At 33.9% G+C, this 18,317-nt stretch overlaps 1 protein-coding gene across 1 annotated transcript in view; it reads right to left on the bottom strand.

The window, feature by feature from the left end:
* Positions 1-8,570: 8,570 nt before the first annotated feature.
* LOC110656881 (protein MOR1) overlaps positions 8,571-18,317 on the bottom strand; it is a 31,421-nt gene continuing 21,674 nt past the window's right edge. Inside the window, exons 44-54 of the mRNA XM_021813860.2 lie at positions 16,859-16,981; positions 16,675-16,752; positions 16,291-16,449; positions 16,046-16,204; positions 15,706-15,803; positions 15,388-15,544; positions 14,220-14,336; positions 14,005-14,100; positions 10,049-10,120; positions 9,281-9,566; positions 8,571-9,198 (exon numbers count right to left, since the gene is read on the bottom strand). Of these exons, the coding sequence (XP_021669552.2) occupies positions 8,927-9,198; positions 9,281-9,566; positions 10,049-10,120; positions 14,005-14,100; positions 14,220-14,336; positions 15,388-15,544; positions 15,706-15,803; positions 16,046-16,204; positions 16,291-16,449; positions 16,675-16,752; positions 16,859-16,981 (1,617 nt within the window). The 3' untranslated portion in view covers positions 8,571-8,926. The remainder of the gene's footprint in view (positions 9,199-9,280; positions 9,567-10,048; positions 10,121-14,004; positions 14,101-14,219; positions 14,337-15,387; positions 15,545-15,705; positions 15,804-16,045; positions 16,205-16,290; positions 16,450-16,674; positions 16,753-16,858; positions 16,982-18,317) is intronic.

Genomic DNA, 18,317 nt, shown 5'->3' with positions numbered 1-18,317 from the left:
TTTTAGTACCTAAAGGGGATGCTCCTTAAACTGCTTAAATAGGGGTACCCTTGAACTTTTTTCTAAATTGAATTCTTTTATAAAAAAATCACTTAATTCATTTTTATTTTAGTAACCTTAAAGTTTTTCTTCAAGTCATCTAATAAAATGGCTTTTATAAGAATTAGTTTTATTTTTGGTGAGGTTCTTCTATTCATTATGCTTTTACTATTTAAATTTTGGTTGGTTAAAAAGAATAGCAAATAAGAGCATTTTTTAGGTTTAGCATAATTTCAATCCAATTAAGGTCTTGTTTGAAGCTCAAGACAACCCCAAGATGAACCCAATTTCATTTATCATTTTTATGCGATGTTCATGTTGAGAAGATGTGTGAATAAATGTGTAGGTTAGGATGACAATTTTGTACAAGTTGTGTTCTACTGAAAATTTGGGAAATGTCCAGTTTTTGGGGGAAATTCTATCAAATTTTTGGTAAATTTGTAAGTCATGATATATTTAATTTGGTATATATTAAATCTTTTGTTAGAATTATGTTTAATTATGAATAATGAAATGAGTATATATGTTTTTTTTAATTCATTTAATAAAGGTTAATATTGTGGATCAAACTTTTTAGACATTAATTTACACATTCTTTTAATCGGGATACTGGTTAAAAATGATGAAAGTTTTAGCCTGTATTAATTTAATTTCATTTTTATAATCGCTAAAAGATGTTTAGTTTGTGGAAAATAAAGTGTATGGTTGCTCTATAATCAAACTAACAAAAGTTTGCAATTTATTTTTTATAATTATGTTTAGCAAAATTTGTAAATAATAAAATGGCTTTTTTTTTAATTAAATTAATAAAGGTTAATATTGTGGTTAATTAGTTGCGATGATGATATTTTGATTTTGTTTAGTGGGGTACCCACTAATAGGTCAAACTCTTTACATATTAATTGACACATTCATTTTAATCGGGGTACTGGTTAAAAAGAATAGAAGTCTTGATTTATATTAATTCAACTTCTTTTCTATAATTATTAAATTATATTTAAATTATCGATAATAAAATTGACTTTTTTTTAGTTTAATTGAATTAATGAAGATTAAGACTGTAGTTAAATTAATACTGATGATGAGACTTTGATTTTGTTAAGTGGGGTATTTGCTAATGAGTCAAATTTTTGTAAGCATTAATTGACACGTTATTTTTAATCAGGTTACTGATTAAAATAAATAGAAATCTCAATCCAAGTTAATTCAATATATTGGTTATAATACTTAAATTTAATAAAAATCAAAATTTCATTTTTTTATTGTTCTCAAATGGCTTTCACTTTTGGCAATTAAATTCATCTCTTTTAATTTTAAGCGAAATTCATCTCATTCAAAATATGTGTGACACCCCTTGCCCATCTACAGTGTAACCGAGCAAAGCATGTTACACTCAGTGCCGGAGCGCCTTAACTTATCTTATTTCATTTCTAATAATCACATTTAATTCATTTAATTTATGGTCAATTTATTAACCGAAGAAACTGACGGAGTTTCCCCTAAATTTATTAATATTTGACATTTTCCCACCTTTTAAAAGTCTCAATAATATAATTACAATAATGTAAATTCTTCTTCACATTTAATTCCAGTACTTCATTTCAATGTTGCAAATTCACAATTTTCATTCATATATAAATAAATAAACTGATATTCATTCATAAACAAAATACTCAATTTCAATTAATTTACATAATTTACAATAATTACATGGGTTTATGATGTACAATACAAAATGAATATTACAATACACACAAAAAAAAAAAAATCTAACATGGCCTAAGGAGCCCTACCAAAATACACTGCACGAAGGAGGTGACACAATCTAACACTGATGCAGATCAAAAATCTCTACTCCCAGTTTATAGTCTACTGGGTTCTCGCTCTTGGTCTCCAGTACCTATGCGTGGCAAAAAGTGACGCGCTAAGCATACAGCTTAGTGGTGTCAATATAATATAAAAATAAACTAACTAATTAAATATACAGAAATTTTGCTATTAATTAATGCACACTGAAATTTTGATAATTATGTGTGATATCCTAAATTTTATAATTTTTATGTTTATTATTTAGTTGAAATTTTTTAAGAATTATTTTAGTTGCCCAAGTAACCTATACAAACTGACTGGACTAGATAAACGGGTAAATTGATACTGAGTATCAAGTATCTCGGGCCGTTATACCATCGGTCACATAGTGTCTGCCAGATGTGCAACAGAACGGCTAACAAGCCATAATAATCATCTGGCATAAAGCCAACTATGTTAAGAATAGCAAAATGGCCATAGGCCATAATATCATAAAATGGCACTAAAACCATGAATCACGAAGTGGCATAAAGCTATAGGCAGTACTGCAATCGAAACCCTATTGGCATGCCAACCTATTGAAACCAATCATACTAGGCATACTATGGCATATTAACAAAGTTAAGTTTTGGTTATTTGGATTTGATATTATAGTGGTTACTATTCACATTACTATTCATGCAAAAATGTTCACTTTTTCATAATTAATAGGTATACAAGTTCTAATTATATTATGATACCACATTTTGGATTTTACATTTGTTGGTATTGGTTACTAATTTCAATCCAAGGCTCATTAGAAGTTATTTCAAATTTTCAGATTTTATCACTTATGTTTACTGTTCCATTGAATCAATCTACAATAGAAATTTGACTAAACTTTCTCCATAAAAGTTATTTCTTAATGTGTCTACTTTAATTTCTTTTTGAATTACTCTATTTGGAGTTTTGTAGCTCAAGTTATGACATTTTTACCATAACTTGCCGGATTGGTCCATTCCCAGATTTTATGGGCAGATTTTGGTTCTGGCAGTTTTGGTGAGCTAATTTTGGTTAACAATTTGAATAGGTTATGGTCAGAATTTGGGTTCCTGTTCTTCATAAAAGTTGTTCTAATATGTCTAAAATTTCCATGGGTTCAAGAATTAGATCATTTGGACCTCTCTACACAAAGTTATGGCAATTTGAACAAACACTGTTCATTTGGTCATTTATCCAAGTCCAGATTTTGGTTATCCTAATTTAGGCAAATTTTAGGTCACTCTAAGTTGATTTTCTGGGCAGGGTCTCTTCATGAGAAATGTGGCATTGTGTCCCTGGTTTCACCTCAAATTGGTCTTATACCAATTGAAACTACACAAGTCAACTTATTGCTGCCCAAACTCACTGGACTCAAGTCCAGAATTTCTAGCACATAGGGTAGCTTTATCATTTCACCATTTAATGCCACAATTCACTCCAAATTAAGGCCAATTCACCTCAAATGGTCACTAATTAACCATTAGAATACCAATTCACCATCAATTTAGCAAAACCCTAAATTTGGCTCAAACTCTAATCTCCAAAGTCACCAATTTTACACTACTCATACAAATTAAAGTTTAGATCATTAAATTCACATCAAGGCCATTACCAACAATCTTTAATTTAACTAAAAGTCATCAAAACCCTAGCATTGTTCATCGCTGCTGAAAATTTAGGGGTGTCCTAACATGTATATTTTTGTTCAATTTCCATAATTTCTAGCTTAATTTAAAGTCCTAAGCATGCATAGGTAGAGAGATATGTAAGAATTGGCACTAACCTTTGTTGTGTCTCTTCCAAGGTTTTCCCAACTTCACTTTCTTTCCACTTCTTGGCAGCCAATCACTTATCCAAGGTCAAAGATTAAATTTTTGTATTTGAAAGTAGGGAAATTATAGAGGAAATTGAGGGAAAAAGAAAGATTGCAAGAGCATCAATGTAGGTTTTTTTTTCCAAAGAGGTTCGGCCACTTGCTAGAGGAAGAAGAAGATGAATAAAACTTCATCTATTTTAATCTCTTTTATATCCATTAGTCATGTTTGTCAAATTTTGATTGGATGGTGGTTTTTAATTACATCATATTTACATCATGCCTATGTAAAAATTCTAATAAATTTCATTTTGTTTTTTTTTTATTTCTTTTTCTTCTTTCTTTTATCATTTTTAATTAAATTTTTAACAACATTTAGTCATATTTTAGGACATGGATCTCACTTACTTAAATGGACAAGTTGGTCAAAAATCATCTCTGAAGGTGAAATGATCAAAATGTCCCTTGTTGTGCTTAATGAGCTAAAATTGTCTGTACTAATTTACAAAATTTTTCTTGTATTTTCTTAGCAATCGTTTATCATCTAAGCCTCAATAATTCTTCACTAGAATCCCAAAAATTATTTTATAGGGTTTCTCACAGGTCTAGAGTACACAACTGCCTTCACAGCTGTTTCCCGTTAGGGTTACCTATCGCCGTAACTTCGGCTCATTTAACCTTATTGCATTTCATCTCTTAAATTTTTCTTTTATTTTTCTTGTCATTGTTTAGGTGATTTATGACTCCTCACTCTATTTTAAATATAGTTCCAGATATTCTAGCTATCCGGACAGACATTGATCATCGAAACAGTAGAATGTACGGATTATCTAAAGTGAGAGCATTACAATATGAGTCTATGTCTTTACATGTTTCCTATTTGGAGAAATTCAAAATTTCTTTTCTCCTTTCTTCTAATGAAATATATGTAAAAATAGGTAGCTATAGACATCATATTTTGTCTGGGCCAATAATTTAAAAAAAATAATTAAAAAATATAATTGTGTAAAAAATGTAATTTAATTGATTGAGTTGTTATTTTCCTTCTTTATTTTAATTTTAACTTTAATTTTCTACATTATTTAGTCTTTTTTTAATTGGATGTTAATTTTGATTCCCTTTGATTGAGTTGTTATTTTCCTTCTTTATTCTAATTTTAACTTTAATTTTCTACATTATTTAGTCTTTTTTTAATTGGATGTTAATTTTGATTCCCTTTTCATTTCAACTTTAAGACTCCATTTGTTTCACGAAAAATAACTTGTATATAAAAAATATTTTCCATGAAAAATATTTTCGTTGTGTTGATTACAATGTTAAATTAATAATATCTCTTTTGAAAAATGGAAGTCATTTTCTTTAAAAATGACTTAGTTTTCCCTTTGATCAGGAAAATATTTTTTGTTGACCAATTTTCCTTAGTGTCCCAGATACCAGAAAATGCAAAAAAATATTTTCCATGAAACAAACGGAGGCTAATTTTAATTTTGTCTTAGTTAAAATAAGAAATAAAAAGAAAAATGAAAACTTTAATCTTGACCTTTTGACATTAAGATTTAATCTCCACGTAGATTCAGAATTTTTATTTTAGGAAATTGAAGAAAAGAGTAAAATTGCTTGCTTCAATTAACCCTTACCCTTTATTTTCTTTTTAATTTTGTTTCTTAGCCATTACATTTTGGAAAATAAAACAAATTTGATACTTTTTAATCCTAACCTTTAATTTTTCTTAGGATTTAATTTCACCATTGGATTAAAATTAATTAAAGTGATTTTGTATATTTAATTCAAGCCATCCATTTCTTTTTGTGAGAACAAATTTAGACCTTTGAATCAAAAAGTAAAGATGACAAAATTTGCACAATTTAATCCAAGCCATCCATTCCCTTAAGGTTTAATTTTAGACCATCGGATTAGAAATTAGCATTTTGTCCCTTTTAATCTTATCCCTTTATTTTTGTAAGGGTAAATCTAGACCTTAGGATTAAAAAGTTAATAAAAATAAAATGTACTAAATCAATCATAGCCCTCAATTTTTTTTTTTAGAGATTTAATTTTCACCATTAGATCAAGAATTAGTTAAAGTAAAAATAAAGAGAAATTGTTACAATATGATGTTAACCATTAATTTAATTTGTAAGGAACAATTCTTGACCATAGGATCAAAATAAATAAAACAAAATAGTCCTAATTTAATCTAAATCTTTGATTTTTTATCTCTTTAATTTTTTACCATTAGATTTAGGATAAGAAAATAATAATAAAAATAAAAAATAAAATTTGGTACTTTTGAATTCCATCCCTTCATTTTGGTTTCTTAAATCCTAGACCTTTTATTTTAGGTTTTATTTTTCCCTATAAATACCATGCTATTTCTCTAGTTAGGAGGGAAGATAATTAAAAAAAATTAAAAATAAATAACTCTCAAAGAAACTCTAAAATGACACCGCTCTAGCCCTTAAGGTAAACCTCTGCCTTTCTCCTATCGCAACCCTCAACAGTACCTAATTGCATTCTCCCCTCTCTTTTTTTACCGATATACACACACCCACCTTCCTCTCACAAATCAAGCCCAAAACCTAGTCCCATCTCTTTACTAATAGTGTTATCAAGCAAAGCAAACCCATCCAACAAATCTTTTTTTTTTTTTTTTTTTTTTTTTTGTATTGAACAAAGCAGCACCAATACCTTCCTCAAGCTTTGTCTGAATGGCGTCGGATACCCATTCTCTCTTACTTGATGGCATTCACACAACACCCATGGACAACTGCTACTGATTTTCTTCGATTCACCAACACCACTTTGCTGCATCACTGTATTTCAGTTCTTCCTTTATTTTCAATCAATTCAATTTCACCCAACTCCTCTTCACTGATTCTGAGCGATTCCCTTTCATTCGGCAATGACAGACCCAAAAGCCAGCTTCCTTTATGCCTATTGGCTCAAGCCATCAGTACTTCAAGAAACTTATACTCAACACCACCAATTGGTTCCTTAGGAAGCCATTCACTAGCAGACCCGTTTGACACACCAACACTCTTCTTATGAGAATCAATGCCCCAATCATTCTCCCAAGTTCAGATTTTTTGCTACATCTTGGTTTAGGTGAGGACTTGCTTGTTTCATTTAAACTAGCTTCGTAATTTATTAAATTATTTAAATCATATAAAATTTTTCTATAAAAATATTGGTTTTTAGAAGCCGAAGGTGTACCCATTAAACTCTTTAACTAGGGGGTACCAAACTTTTTCTAAATTGAATTCTTTTATAAAAAATCACTTATTCATTTTCAATTTTTAGTAACCTTGAAGTATTTCTTCAAGTCATCCAATCGAATAGCTTTTACAAGAATTAGTTTAATTTTTGGTGAGGTCCTTCTATCCATATGTACTTTTACTATTTAAATTTTTGAAGACCTAGAATCTTGTGCTGAAAATTAGATTTGCTAAAATTTAAAATATGCGCCAAAAAAAAAAAAGTGGACATTGAGCCATTTGCTAGTCAAAAATTAAGTTTTGCTTAAAATTAAAAGAGATAAATTTTGAAGATGTCAAAAGTGAAAGCCATCTTAGAACAATAAAAAAATGAAATTTTGATTTTTATTAAATTTAAGTATTATAATCAATACATTGAATTAACTTGGATTGAGATTTCTTTTCATTTTAATCAGTACCCTAATTAAAAAAATATATATTAATTAATGTATAAAGAGTTGACCCATTAGTGGGGTTGCCCTAAGCTTCAAACAAAGACCTTAATCTGATTGAAATTATACTAAACTTAAAAAATGCCTCTTATTTGCTATTCTTTTTAATAGAACATTTTTTTTAGCCTAATTTCATTTTTTTTTTGCAAAATACCTCTAAGGTCCTCTTTAAAATAATTTTGAATTATAGTTCTTTCTCATCAAAATTCACCAATTGTCAAATTTGAAAGCCATTATCCTGATTGATTTTATGGTGCTTGATATGGCCCAGGATGTGAGAATCCCAATATTAGGAAGGCCATTCTTGGCTACTATTAGAGCTAATATTGATGGGAAAAATGAAAGGTTGACATTGAAGGTGGGAGAAGAGGAGATAGAATTCAATCTATTTGATGCCTTTAAATAACCAGCTACAATGAATTCTTGTCTTAAATGGATGTTATAGAAGACAACAAAGAAACTATAACTAGTGTAAAATATGATGAATTGGTGCAAAACTCAGCTTTACCACCTCCTTATGATAAGAGTAAAGCTTCAAAGGTGAATCTTAAGTCTGCTCAACTTAAGTGCAAAGGTTCCAACTCATCCAGGGCTTCCAAAGTTGCTCTTAAAGTTCTAAAAGGTGTTTTCACAATTGATGCAAAGAAGATGAAATTCAAATACATTAAAACACCTATCAAGTGTGGGGTCTATTTCTCCATATTCCAACCACCATAATAAGCAAAAAGATCAAGCTAATGACATTAAATTAGTACTTCTTAAGAGACGATTCAATTTTTACTTTTAATCTTTGAATTTATTTATTTCTTTTGTTTTATCACCCTCTTTGTTCACTTTATAAATGCTCATTTGTAATATTTTATTGTTTCCTTTAAAACATCTTCACATGACCATCTTCTTTTTGAAATATTGGATCAGCTAGTGGTTAGGAGAAATTATTATCAAAAGCAGTAAGCAGTTAATCAAACAATCCTCTCCCATGCAATGTCGTGTTTTCTTTTTGACGTCTTTATGCTAGGACATCAAAACTTACGATGGCTTACTTTTGGTGGGGTCAACGAAATAGAGTGAAAGGTACGATGGGCTTTCGTAATTTTCCATGTGCTCCACCAAACTCAAACCTCTACGTGATTTGACAACATTGGAGCCTATCACAACTCAGGCAAAATTGGGAATGAAATCTAATGTTGAAATGCGGCAATAATATTTTTATCCACCAGCCCATTTGCAAACAAATTTCCTAATAACTGTATACAGTTGTACTAAATTAAAGGAATCGGTATCTGCCAAAACCTGCCTATAATATACAATCGCCTACAAGCAAAAACCTAATACACATGCACCTTCTCCAAAACTCGGTATCTCGAGGGGTAAAATGAATCCAGTACTCAACCATCGTTGAATTTAGGTATCCTTTGACATCTATGTTGATCGGGTATCCAATTTAACTGCAATGACACTTGCCTTCTGTTTTAAATGAACATCTCATGAGATGCTCATGTAAGAGTTGCAAATAGATGGCAGCTCACTCCTTCAATCTACAGAGGATCAATAGAACCACTTTTAAGTCTCTCCATTCGGGCTTGAAGCCCTGATAATGCCTTCTCATCCATAGGAAGAACCCCTCCCTGTACAGGATTTTCCATGCCAACAGAGTCTGACCCACGGGGAGCCTGACCAGAGAATCCATTGTTGAAGTTGTCATTCAGACTTGTCAATGGCCTACTTCCAGAATCTGGATTTCCTGCAGAGGCAGCTAACTGCATACTCTTCATCCTTTCTCTAATTGCATCTAGCGTTCCACTGGTTACTGCAGTGTCCAAACAAGAGTTTCAACCATTAATAAAGCAAAACATCAAATAAAAAGGCCAAGTCAAAGATACCAACATTACCTCCACTAATAAACTTCTCATTTCTTTGGTCCCCAAAAGAATTCTCAGACATGAGACCTCTTGACATAATGGTATTACCAGTTCTGTTGTCTTCAGTGTAAGAGGGCGGTAGATGAAAGTTTGTTGGTTCAGATTTCACATTCAATGATTTTGCATCATTTAAAGAGTTTGTATGAACTGGAGACAGTGGGGCGAATTCTGGGGACGAAACTGTTAGAGCTGATGGTGGGGGGGTTGACATTGGCAAACTAGAAGGCGTCCTTCCAGCAGCAGCATTTTTCTCCATCTGCAACATATGCAAATTCGTTTGGTTGATTCAACTTTTTGCTTCATAGAAACTTTTTTCCAATAATTTTATTTATTAATACAGAACAAAGCAACAATAAAAAAAATGTTGGGTAAACTCCTGTGTGTGTGTATTGTAGGTACAAAACAAATCAACCATAACCCACTCATTTACCCAATTGATGTGTAAATTAGTGGTGGAAATAGCAATAATGGTAAGGTGGTGGTACCAACTTTATCTTGCAACTTGGGATTTTTTTTATCTATAAAAAGCAGCTTTTTTTTCCCATAAAAAAAATTGTAAAAATTAATTTTCAATTTACAAACAGTTCTTTTTTAACTGTTACCTTTTATGTTAACCACACCAAAAAAAAAAAAAAAAAAAAAAAAAAAAAAAAAAAAAAAACCCTTTTATGGCTATAACCAAATGCTGCCCTAGTACATGGTCTTCCACAAACAAAAGTATAAACTCCAAACACAAACCTGTGCTAAACCATCTCTAATGTAAGTCCGGAATGCCTCACTAGCATTTTGGAGCTGAGCAAATATATCAACCTGCAATGAAAAGTAAATTTTTGAAAAATTATAATAAAAATGAAAAGTCCAAACCCATGGCCCAGGATAGCTCAGGGTTTACTAGAGAAGAAGAAATAAGGGATTGGGGGAATCCAGCAACTCAGCAACAGAAAGAATGGCTGACGAAGATTGAAGAAGCATGCATATAGAAAAGCTCTTTCCCTTGGGGAAAATTACCGATAGAATGCCACCTGGAGATTCTAACTTAAAATCGGAATGCTAGCGAGCCTACAAAAAGCCCTGGGGGAGAGAAGGAGATTATGTGTGTTCTTTTCTATTAGTTAGCAATTGGGCTTGGGAGCAGATGTTGATCCTGCTAGGGAATGGTTCTGGAATTCATGAAGTTTTAGCCATTAATCTCTTTCTTTACGTAATTCTTCCTGCTTGTTCCTGTCATTATTTTTCATTCATTACCCTGTCAAATTGATCCAACACGCCATTTATCCACATCATGAATGCCAACATTTTGGATGGAATCCCGAGTAGAACTGATAGAGAGGAATTTGCTGCTTTGAAGGAAACACTTCTCCAACTACAGGGAGGCAGAGAGCTTAATGAACAAGTCAATTGGTTATGGGAAGAAATGACACAGGCAAGAAAACATTTGGAAAAGTTTAATGCCATTAAGGGATTACTTAACACTCTACAAGGTGAATCCTTTGTCCATCGTCAACCACCACAGACCGTGCCAGGAGATGATCTTCCCTTGGCTGCAAACCGCATCAAGTTACCTAGTTTTGATGGCCAGGAACCCATTGGTTGGTTGGCTAGATCAGACCAGTATTTCATCAATCAACAAACTCATGACGATGCCTAAGTATTCATAGCTATGGTTTGCATGGAAGGTAAGGCATTGCACTGGATGCATTGGTTGTGTCAACCCTCTCCTATCATGACTAGGGAATAATTATCTGTGGAGTTGATATGCGTCACTATGGAGGAGATACGATGGCCAATCCTTATGAGTGATAAGCTATTGCTCAACAAGAGGGCTCCGTTGATGAATTTATTGATACATTTGTGGCTTAATCTGCACAAGTTTCATGTCTTTCCGATAAAAAATACTTAGGCTATTTTCTCAATGGATTGTTGGATAATTCAACTGATATTTTTCACACCATGACCCTAGCTCAAGAAATTGAAAGGGAGTTGCAGTTTGCCTCATCAAACAAGGCATCACTTGAATTTAATGATGGAACACGTACCGACCTTCATAGTGCAGTTAGGGGATGACCACCAAGCTACATCTAAAGGGATTTGCAGAAGCATACTCCTAGAATTGCAATCTTTCAAAGTAAATACAGACTGCTATCTATTTCCATTGGGTGGTGTTCATATAATACTAGGAGTTGCATGGCTTGAAATCTTGGGTAAGGTTCGCAGCAATTGGGTTACTATGGCGATGACATTACAGAATCAAGGTACTCATTAAATTAGAAGGAGATCCTTCCTTAAGCAATGGTTTTTGTCTTTACCCTGCATAAATTAACAGATATCAAGTCCTGATCATTTTTATGGGAATACCTCAAAAGCCAAGTGGATATGAACTATGTACCAGGGCTTATCCACAACCAAACTCCATCTCCTTGAACAATATGCCACCGGTCTTAAGGGAATCCACTACTCTTCCCTCCCATTGTGCAACAGATCATATCATTCCATTGAACCCATGCACCTCTCTTGTGAGTGTACATCCCTGCCATTACTGGCATTGACAGAAAGATGAGAATGGATGCTTGGTAGCTGAAATGCTAGCTGCAGGATTCATTCAACCAAGTGCTAGACCATTTTCAAGGCCTATCCCCTCTTAGTTCAAAAAAATATGGCAGCTGCAGATTTTGTCGACTACAAAGCACTGAATAAAGCAAATATTCTGAACAAATATGCCATTCTAGTAATTCAAGAAATTTTAGATGAGCTCTTTGGTGCCACTTATTTTTCTATACTAGATTTGAAGTCTGGCTATCATCAAATTCAATTCTCAGATGCAGACATTCCAAAAACGGCTTTTAGGATGCACTTTGGGCATTGAGTTCCTGGTTATGCCATTTGGCTTATCCAACGCCTTCGCAACATTCAGGCCACGATGAATGACTTATTCCGGCCTTATCTTTGCCGATTGTTCTCATCTCTTTCGACGATAAACTAGTAATATAGCGAGACTTGGGACCACAATTTGAAGCATCTGGGAGTGGAAGCTCTCTGGTCCATACAACTGTAGACCGTCTGGGCCATATCATCTGCGCCTGTAGTATTGAACTGGATCCAACTATAATTAGCTCAAAAGTCCAATGTTGTCAGCTCAAGTCCATAAAGGCAATCCATAGATTTCTCGGTCTCATGGGCTACACAAATTCATTAAAGGGTATGGTTCCTTGGCCCAACCATTGACTCGATTACTCAAGAAAAAGGCTGAAGGCATATCGGCTTGCAACCCTCAAGCCCAGCAATCCTTTGACAACATAAAAACTTCTTTGGCTTCCTCCCTTGTCCTTACCATGCCTGATTTCAATAAACACTTTGTTTTGGAATGTGATGCAACTGGAACAGCAGTTGGTGCAATGGTCATGCATGATATAAGGCCAATTGCTTACTTTAGCAAGGAGATGATGAAGTTGGGTTCTTTGCAATACAACGGTGGCGGATGTCATGCTATTTCTCAACCAAATTGACGGTATTTGGATGAAATTGATGAAGCAATTCAACAAGATCCTCATTGGCAGTAATACATCTTGATTTACAAAATGATCCTTCTTCCCACGGCCAGTTATCCCTCATTAAGAATTGCTTATAATACAAGGGAAGGTTAGTAGTTACCAAGCACTCCCAATGGGTTCCAGAGCTGATCTCCGAGTTTCTACACCAGTAGGTTGATACTCTGATGCTTATAGAACTTTCGTTGTTTGAATCAAATCTATATTTGAGGGCGATAATGAAATCAATCCAGAAATTCATAGCTGCATGTTTACTATGCCCAAAAAATAAATATTAAACTCTCTCACCTACGGGTTTGTTAAAACCAAGTGTTGCTGATATTGATGGTAATTTGGGAAAATACATCAATGGATTTTATCACAGGGCTTTCCCTGTCTCAAGGAATGGATTGCATCCACGTTGTGATGGATAGGTTATCCAAATATGGCCATTTTTTTAAGACTGAAGTATGCATACCCTGCTAAATCAGTTGCAGAATTATTCGTTCGCAACATAGTAAAGCTGCAAGGCATGTCCAAATTCATTGTCAATGATAAGGATCCTCTGTTTCATTCTAAGTTCTGGACTGAATTATTTTGTTACAAGGCACAAAGGTTAAGATGAGCACAGCTTATCATCTGGAAACGGATGTGCAGACCGAAGTTCTCAATAGAGCTCTAGAAACATACTTGCAATGATTGCAACAAAACCAAAGCAGTGGCATAAATGGTTACCTTGGGATGAATTCTGGTATAATACCAGTTATCATACAGCTGCTGGAATGTATGGCAGACAACCTCCCACCATCCACCAATATTTAGTAGGAGAAACAAGAGTAGAGGAGGTAGCCCAAGAACTAGCAGGTAAAGATGAAATCTTGCAGCGAATACAATTTAACTTACGAAGAGCCCAACATAAAATACAAATTTTAAATCATTAATTTCTTTGCTTCCTTATTTCTTGTTGTTTGTTCATGTTCCTGAAAGATTATTGAGGAATTTGGTTGGTGATTACAAATCTTGTTTAAGAAATTAATACAAATTTCCTCATTCCATCTTCCTGACATTATTTTTCATTCCTTTATCATTCCAATAGCAAGAATCTAATAATATCTAGTTAACAAAAACATTTGCAACATCTACCAAAGAGGCATGGCAGAATCTACTCACCTTGGGGTATAATTGTGTAATGCGATAAAGTTCATATAGGCCAATCGTACATGTTTGCTTGTCCCCAATTTTCTTGAATATGGCAGCAAGTTCTTGCTGTAGGTAGTATGAAGTGGAACATTTTTTAGTCGTCAAAAAGAAGAAACAAGAATTCAAGGATGGAACAGCTAAACTATCAATGACAATTTATGCAAAATGATAATAGCATCAAATACCTTCAACTGGGAATCAGCAGAATGTGTGGCAGATGATGAATTGTTGGCTGCAGAATCACCCCAATGGGTTTGGCCTGCTGGCCCTGTTGAGGTTAACATTCTTGCAGCAGCTAAAGTCTGCCAAGGAAAAACAAATAAGCAGAGTGTAATTCTCTGTCAAAATTTAATACTCAACTCAACTCAACTAAGCCTTTATCCCAAAAATTTGGGGCCGGCTATATGGATTCGCTTTTTCCACTCTGAACGATTTTGGGTTAAATCCTCAGAAATGTGTAATACTTCTAAGTCATGTTGTACTACTCTCCTCCAAGTCAATTTAGGTCTACCTCTTTTTTTCTTTCTATCCTCTAACCTAATGTGCTCTACTTGTCTAACTGGAGCCTCCGTATGTCTACGCTTCACGTGACCAAGCCACCTTAATCTCCCTTCTCTCAACTTATCTTCAATTGGCACCACTCCTACCTTTTCTCTAATACTTTCATTACGGACTTTATCTAGTCTAGTATGGTCACTCATCCACCATAACATTCTCATCTCTGCAACTCTTAACTTAGATGCATACGACTCTTTCAGTGCCCAACACTCACTACCATATAACATAGTCGGTCGTATGGCTATACGGTAAAATTTTCCTTTTAATTTATTGGGAATCTTACGATTACATAAAACTCCGGTGGCACGTCTCCACTTCAACCATCCGGCTTTAATCCTATGACTAACATCCTCCTCACATCCCCCATCTACTTGAAGGACTGAGCCTAGATATTTAAAGTGATTACTTTGGAACAGTACAACTCCATTCAAACTAACTCCTTCCCTATCACCAGTTTGGCCTTCACTGAACTTGCAATGCATGTATTCTGTCTTCGTTCTACTTAACTTAAAACCCTTTGACTCTAGAGTACTTCTCCAAAGTTCTAGCTTCCTATTGACTCCTCGTGTCTCATCTATCAGAACAATATCATCCGCAAACATCATGCACCAAGGAATACTCTCTTGTATATGTTTCGTCAGTTCATCTAAAACTAATGTAAAAAGGTAAGGGCTTATGGCTGATCCTTGGTGTAATCCAATTGAAATCGGAAAATCCCTTGTGTCCCCTCCCACTGTGCGCACAATAGTAGTCTGTCAAAATTTAATAAGTGCAGGAAATTAAAATATCCATTACCTCAAGGTTAAGATCAATGTAGGCAAGGATAATTGGCTGGGGTTTCATATCTATAGGAACCATTGAAAGGTGACCCTTTATTGCAGCCCCACGAAGCTTGACAAGTTCATGTAGAACAGTTTTCACCATGCGCAATGGCTTGTCATCCGCTCCAGCTCTTTACAACACAGAAAGGGAAAATGCAATAGTTTATTCACTTGAGTAAAGAGATCAAAAGAAAGAACAATGAAACAGAAGCGTCAACTGAGCAAATTGACAAAGTTCTGGCATTCAGATACAGGTAAGGAGAGAGCTACAAGCCCAAGGATTAATGCATACCTTCTTCTAATTTCTTCCATTCCCAAATCTTGCAGGTATATATGGATGCCTTGAAGGATGCGGTCAAGATCAACATCATATATAGTGCTTTGAAGAACCTGCACTACAAAAATTGATATATAACACCAAATAAAAGTAAACAAAAATAAAGAATTAAAAAAAGAAATACATAATAGCAGTGCCAAGAGCGGTGGAAAACAGATCTACAGATACTTCTCAAGGTCATATATTACAGTTAGGCATCACAAAGGTTGGGGTCAGGCTGAAATCTCCTTCCCCGGCCAAATTGAAACACTACTAGCCTAAAACACCAGTAAAAGAGAAGAGGCCCGAAAATTACCTTTGTAAGTTTAATTAGGCATTTGACAACAAGATCAGAGAACTTCTGATTTCTGACGGCAACAGTCTCACTCAATGCAGGTGAAGGCCACCTTGAGGGATCTAATGGACGTAGGAGATTGATCAGGACAACAAAGGATGAAGTTCTATCCGCATTATCCTGTATATACAACCACTAGTCAACAAAAATGTAAAAAATGCCTTAGAGCTTATTGGAAACATTAGCAATTTCACATAAATCATCACCAAAATCTTAAGCATCAACACGTTCAATGCTTTCAGTAGTTGGCTGCCATCATCCATATGGGGAACCCTTTCATCCAATAGCCAAAGTAGAAGCTCTGTTATCAGACTGTCAAGAGTGCTTTCTTTGACAGCATGAGCAAGACTTTTATTTTGAAATGTCTGCAGCAAATCCAATATGGTTAATAGTCGGACAAAAAATACATTCCTAGTGCAGTGTCTGTTCATCAAAAAGGAGCAAGAGGAGAAAATATCCATTTTGCCATACAATTTCAAATCTTAAGACTCGATTCCCCTCTCTTTTTCTTCAGACTCGAATATGGTATTCCACAAAATATTGAGAAAACAAAAGCAGCACAAGGCAAAATAGCAAGGCAGTAATTTAACCTGCATGAGCGTGTTAAGGACATATTTACAAGACCTTGATGAAGCTCCAGTCAAACTGAAATCAAAAGTCTTGGCTACCTGTCCATTCAAGAAACATAAGGATTAGGAAACACATGAGAGTATCCAAAAGAACATATTGGTAAAGACAAACATGGGGAATTTGTTATCATGCAAGAGTTATTGCCTTGCTTGCCAAGCATGAAACAAGTCTATCAGCATCTTTCACAAGTTCATCCATTGCATTCCCTTCCGGATCACTAGTGGCCTGTGCCAACTCATGGCACACAACTTTCATTCCTTCAACTGACTGCAAGTGAAAATATTATGATAATTAAAAACACCCACTTCATCAAAAATAAAAATGTAATACACAAAAGCAAAAGAAATGTGCATGTGCCGACCAAACCAAACCTCCTCTCCCCCCTCCCCCCCCCCCAAAAAAAAAAAAGGCGCAAAAGCAAAAGAATCTAACTAATGATGCTCAATCACAGGACATGCTAACCAAAAGAATGATTCAAGAAAGGCCTAATTGCCAAAAAAAAAAAAAAAAAAAAACACACCCTATACATTGGTGCTTTTTCAATTTTATCACATTCTTTCAATTTATACAAAAAAAAAAGAACTTTATTATTTTATTTTTCAATTTTATCACAGCCTATTTCCAGTGCAATCAGCAAGTGAAATCCTCTCCCCAAAAAAAAAAAAAAGGCGCAAAAGCAAAAGAATCTAACTAATGATGCTCAATCACAGGACATGCTAACCAAAAGAATGATTCAAGAAAGGCCTAATTGCCAAAAAAAAAAAAAAAAAAAAAAAACACACCCTATACATTGGTGCTTTTTCAATTTTATCACATTCTTTCAATTTATACAAAAAAAAAAGAACTTTATTATTTTATTTTTCAATTTTATCACAGCCTATTTCCAGTGAAATCAGCAAGGTAAAAAGAAAAAGAAAAGTGAAAGAAAAATTAAAATTTACCCCTTCTCTCACTCTTTCTCTCATCATTTATTAAAATTAAAATAGTTTTTTAATGTGGTTAGTGCCATCTAGGCATGCCATATCATCTCATGTCAGCTATAAGGCAACTAATTTGGCCAGAATGTGTAACTGTGATATCATCCAAAAAAAAAATTTAAAGTTCAGTCATTTATTTGCAAAAATTAAAACAATGTGATAAAATCGCAAGTGCAAAACTGTAGTGTGTTTTTTTTTTTTTTGGGGGGGAGAGGGAATTAGGCCTTCTGAAAAAGACATGTTACTAATTGGTAATATATTTAAGATAAAATTGAACAGCTTAAAATATGATCATTGTAATCATAGGGAAAATAAAGAATATTACAACTGTAACATATTTCAAGATACAAAAGTTGTTTTTCAGAGAATATTGAGATTTTACAGACATGGCAATCCACCCAACCAATCTAACCAGAAGGTTAAGGCCCAGTCATCGACAAAATATATGGATGTCCAAGTCCAGATTCCAGCATAAAATGTGGAAATGTCAGAATAAATCAAAAAAAAAAAAGACACCCACTTTATTACCATCTATATTATAAATATCACAAGAAGAAAAGTAAAACCAAGAATAGAGAAAAGCCACAAGACTAGTATCCCCAGTGCTCAGCTTTATGAACACAAAA

Source organism: Hevea brasiliensis, chromosome 11, assembly GCF_030052815.1.
Source record: "Hevea brasiliensis isolate MT/VB/25A 57/8 chromosome 11, ASM3005281v1, whole genome shotgun sequence".
NCBI lineage: Eukaryota > Viridiplantae > Streptophyta > Magnoliopsida > Malpighiales > Euphorbiaceae > Hevea > Hevea brasiliensis.
The sequence above is the reverse complement of the archived record's forward strand: the minus strand, read 5'-3'. Positions and strand labels throughout refer to the sequence as shown.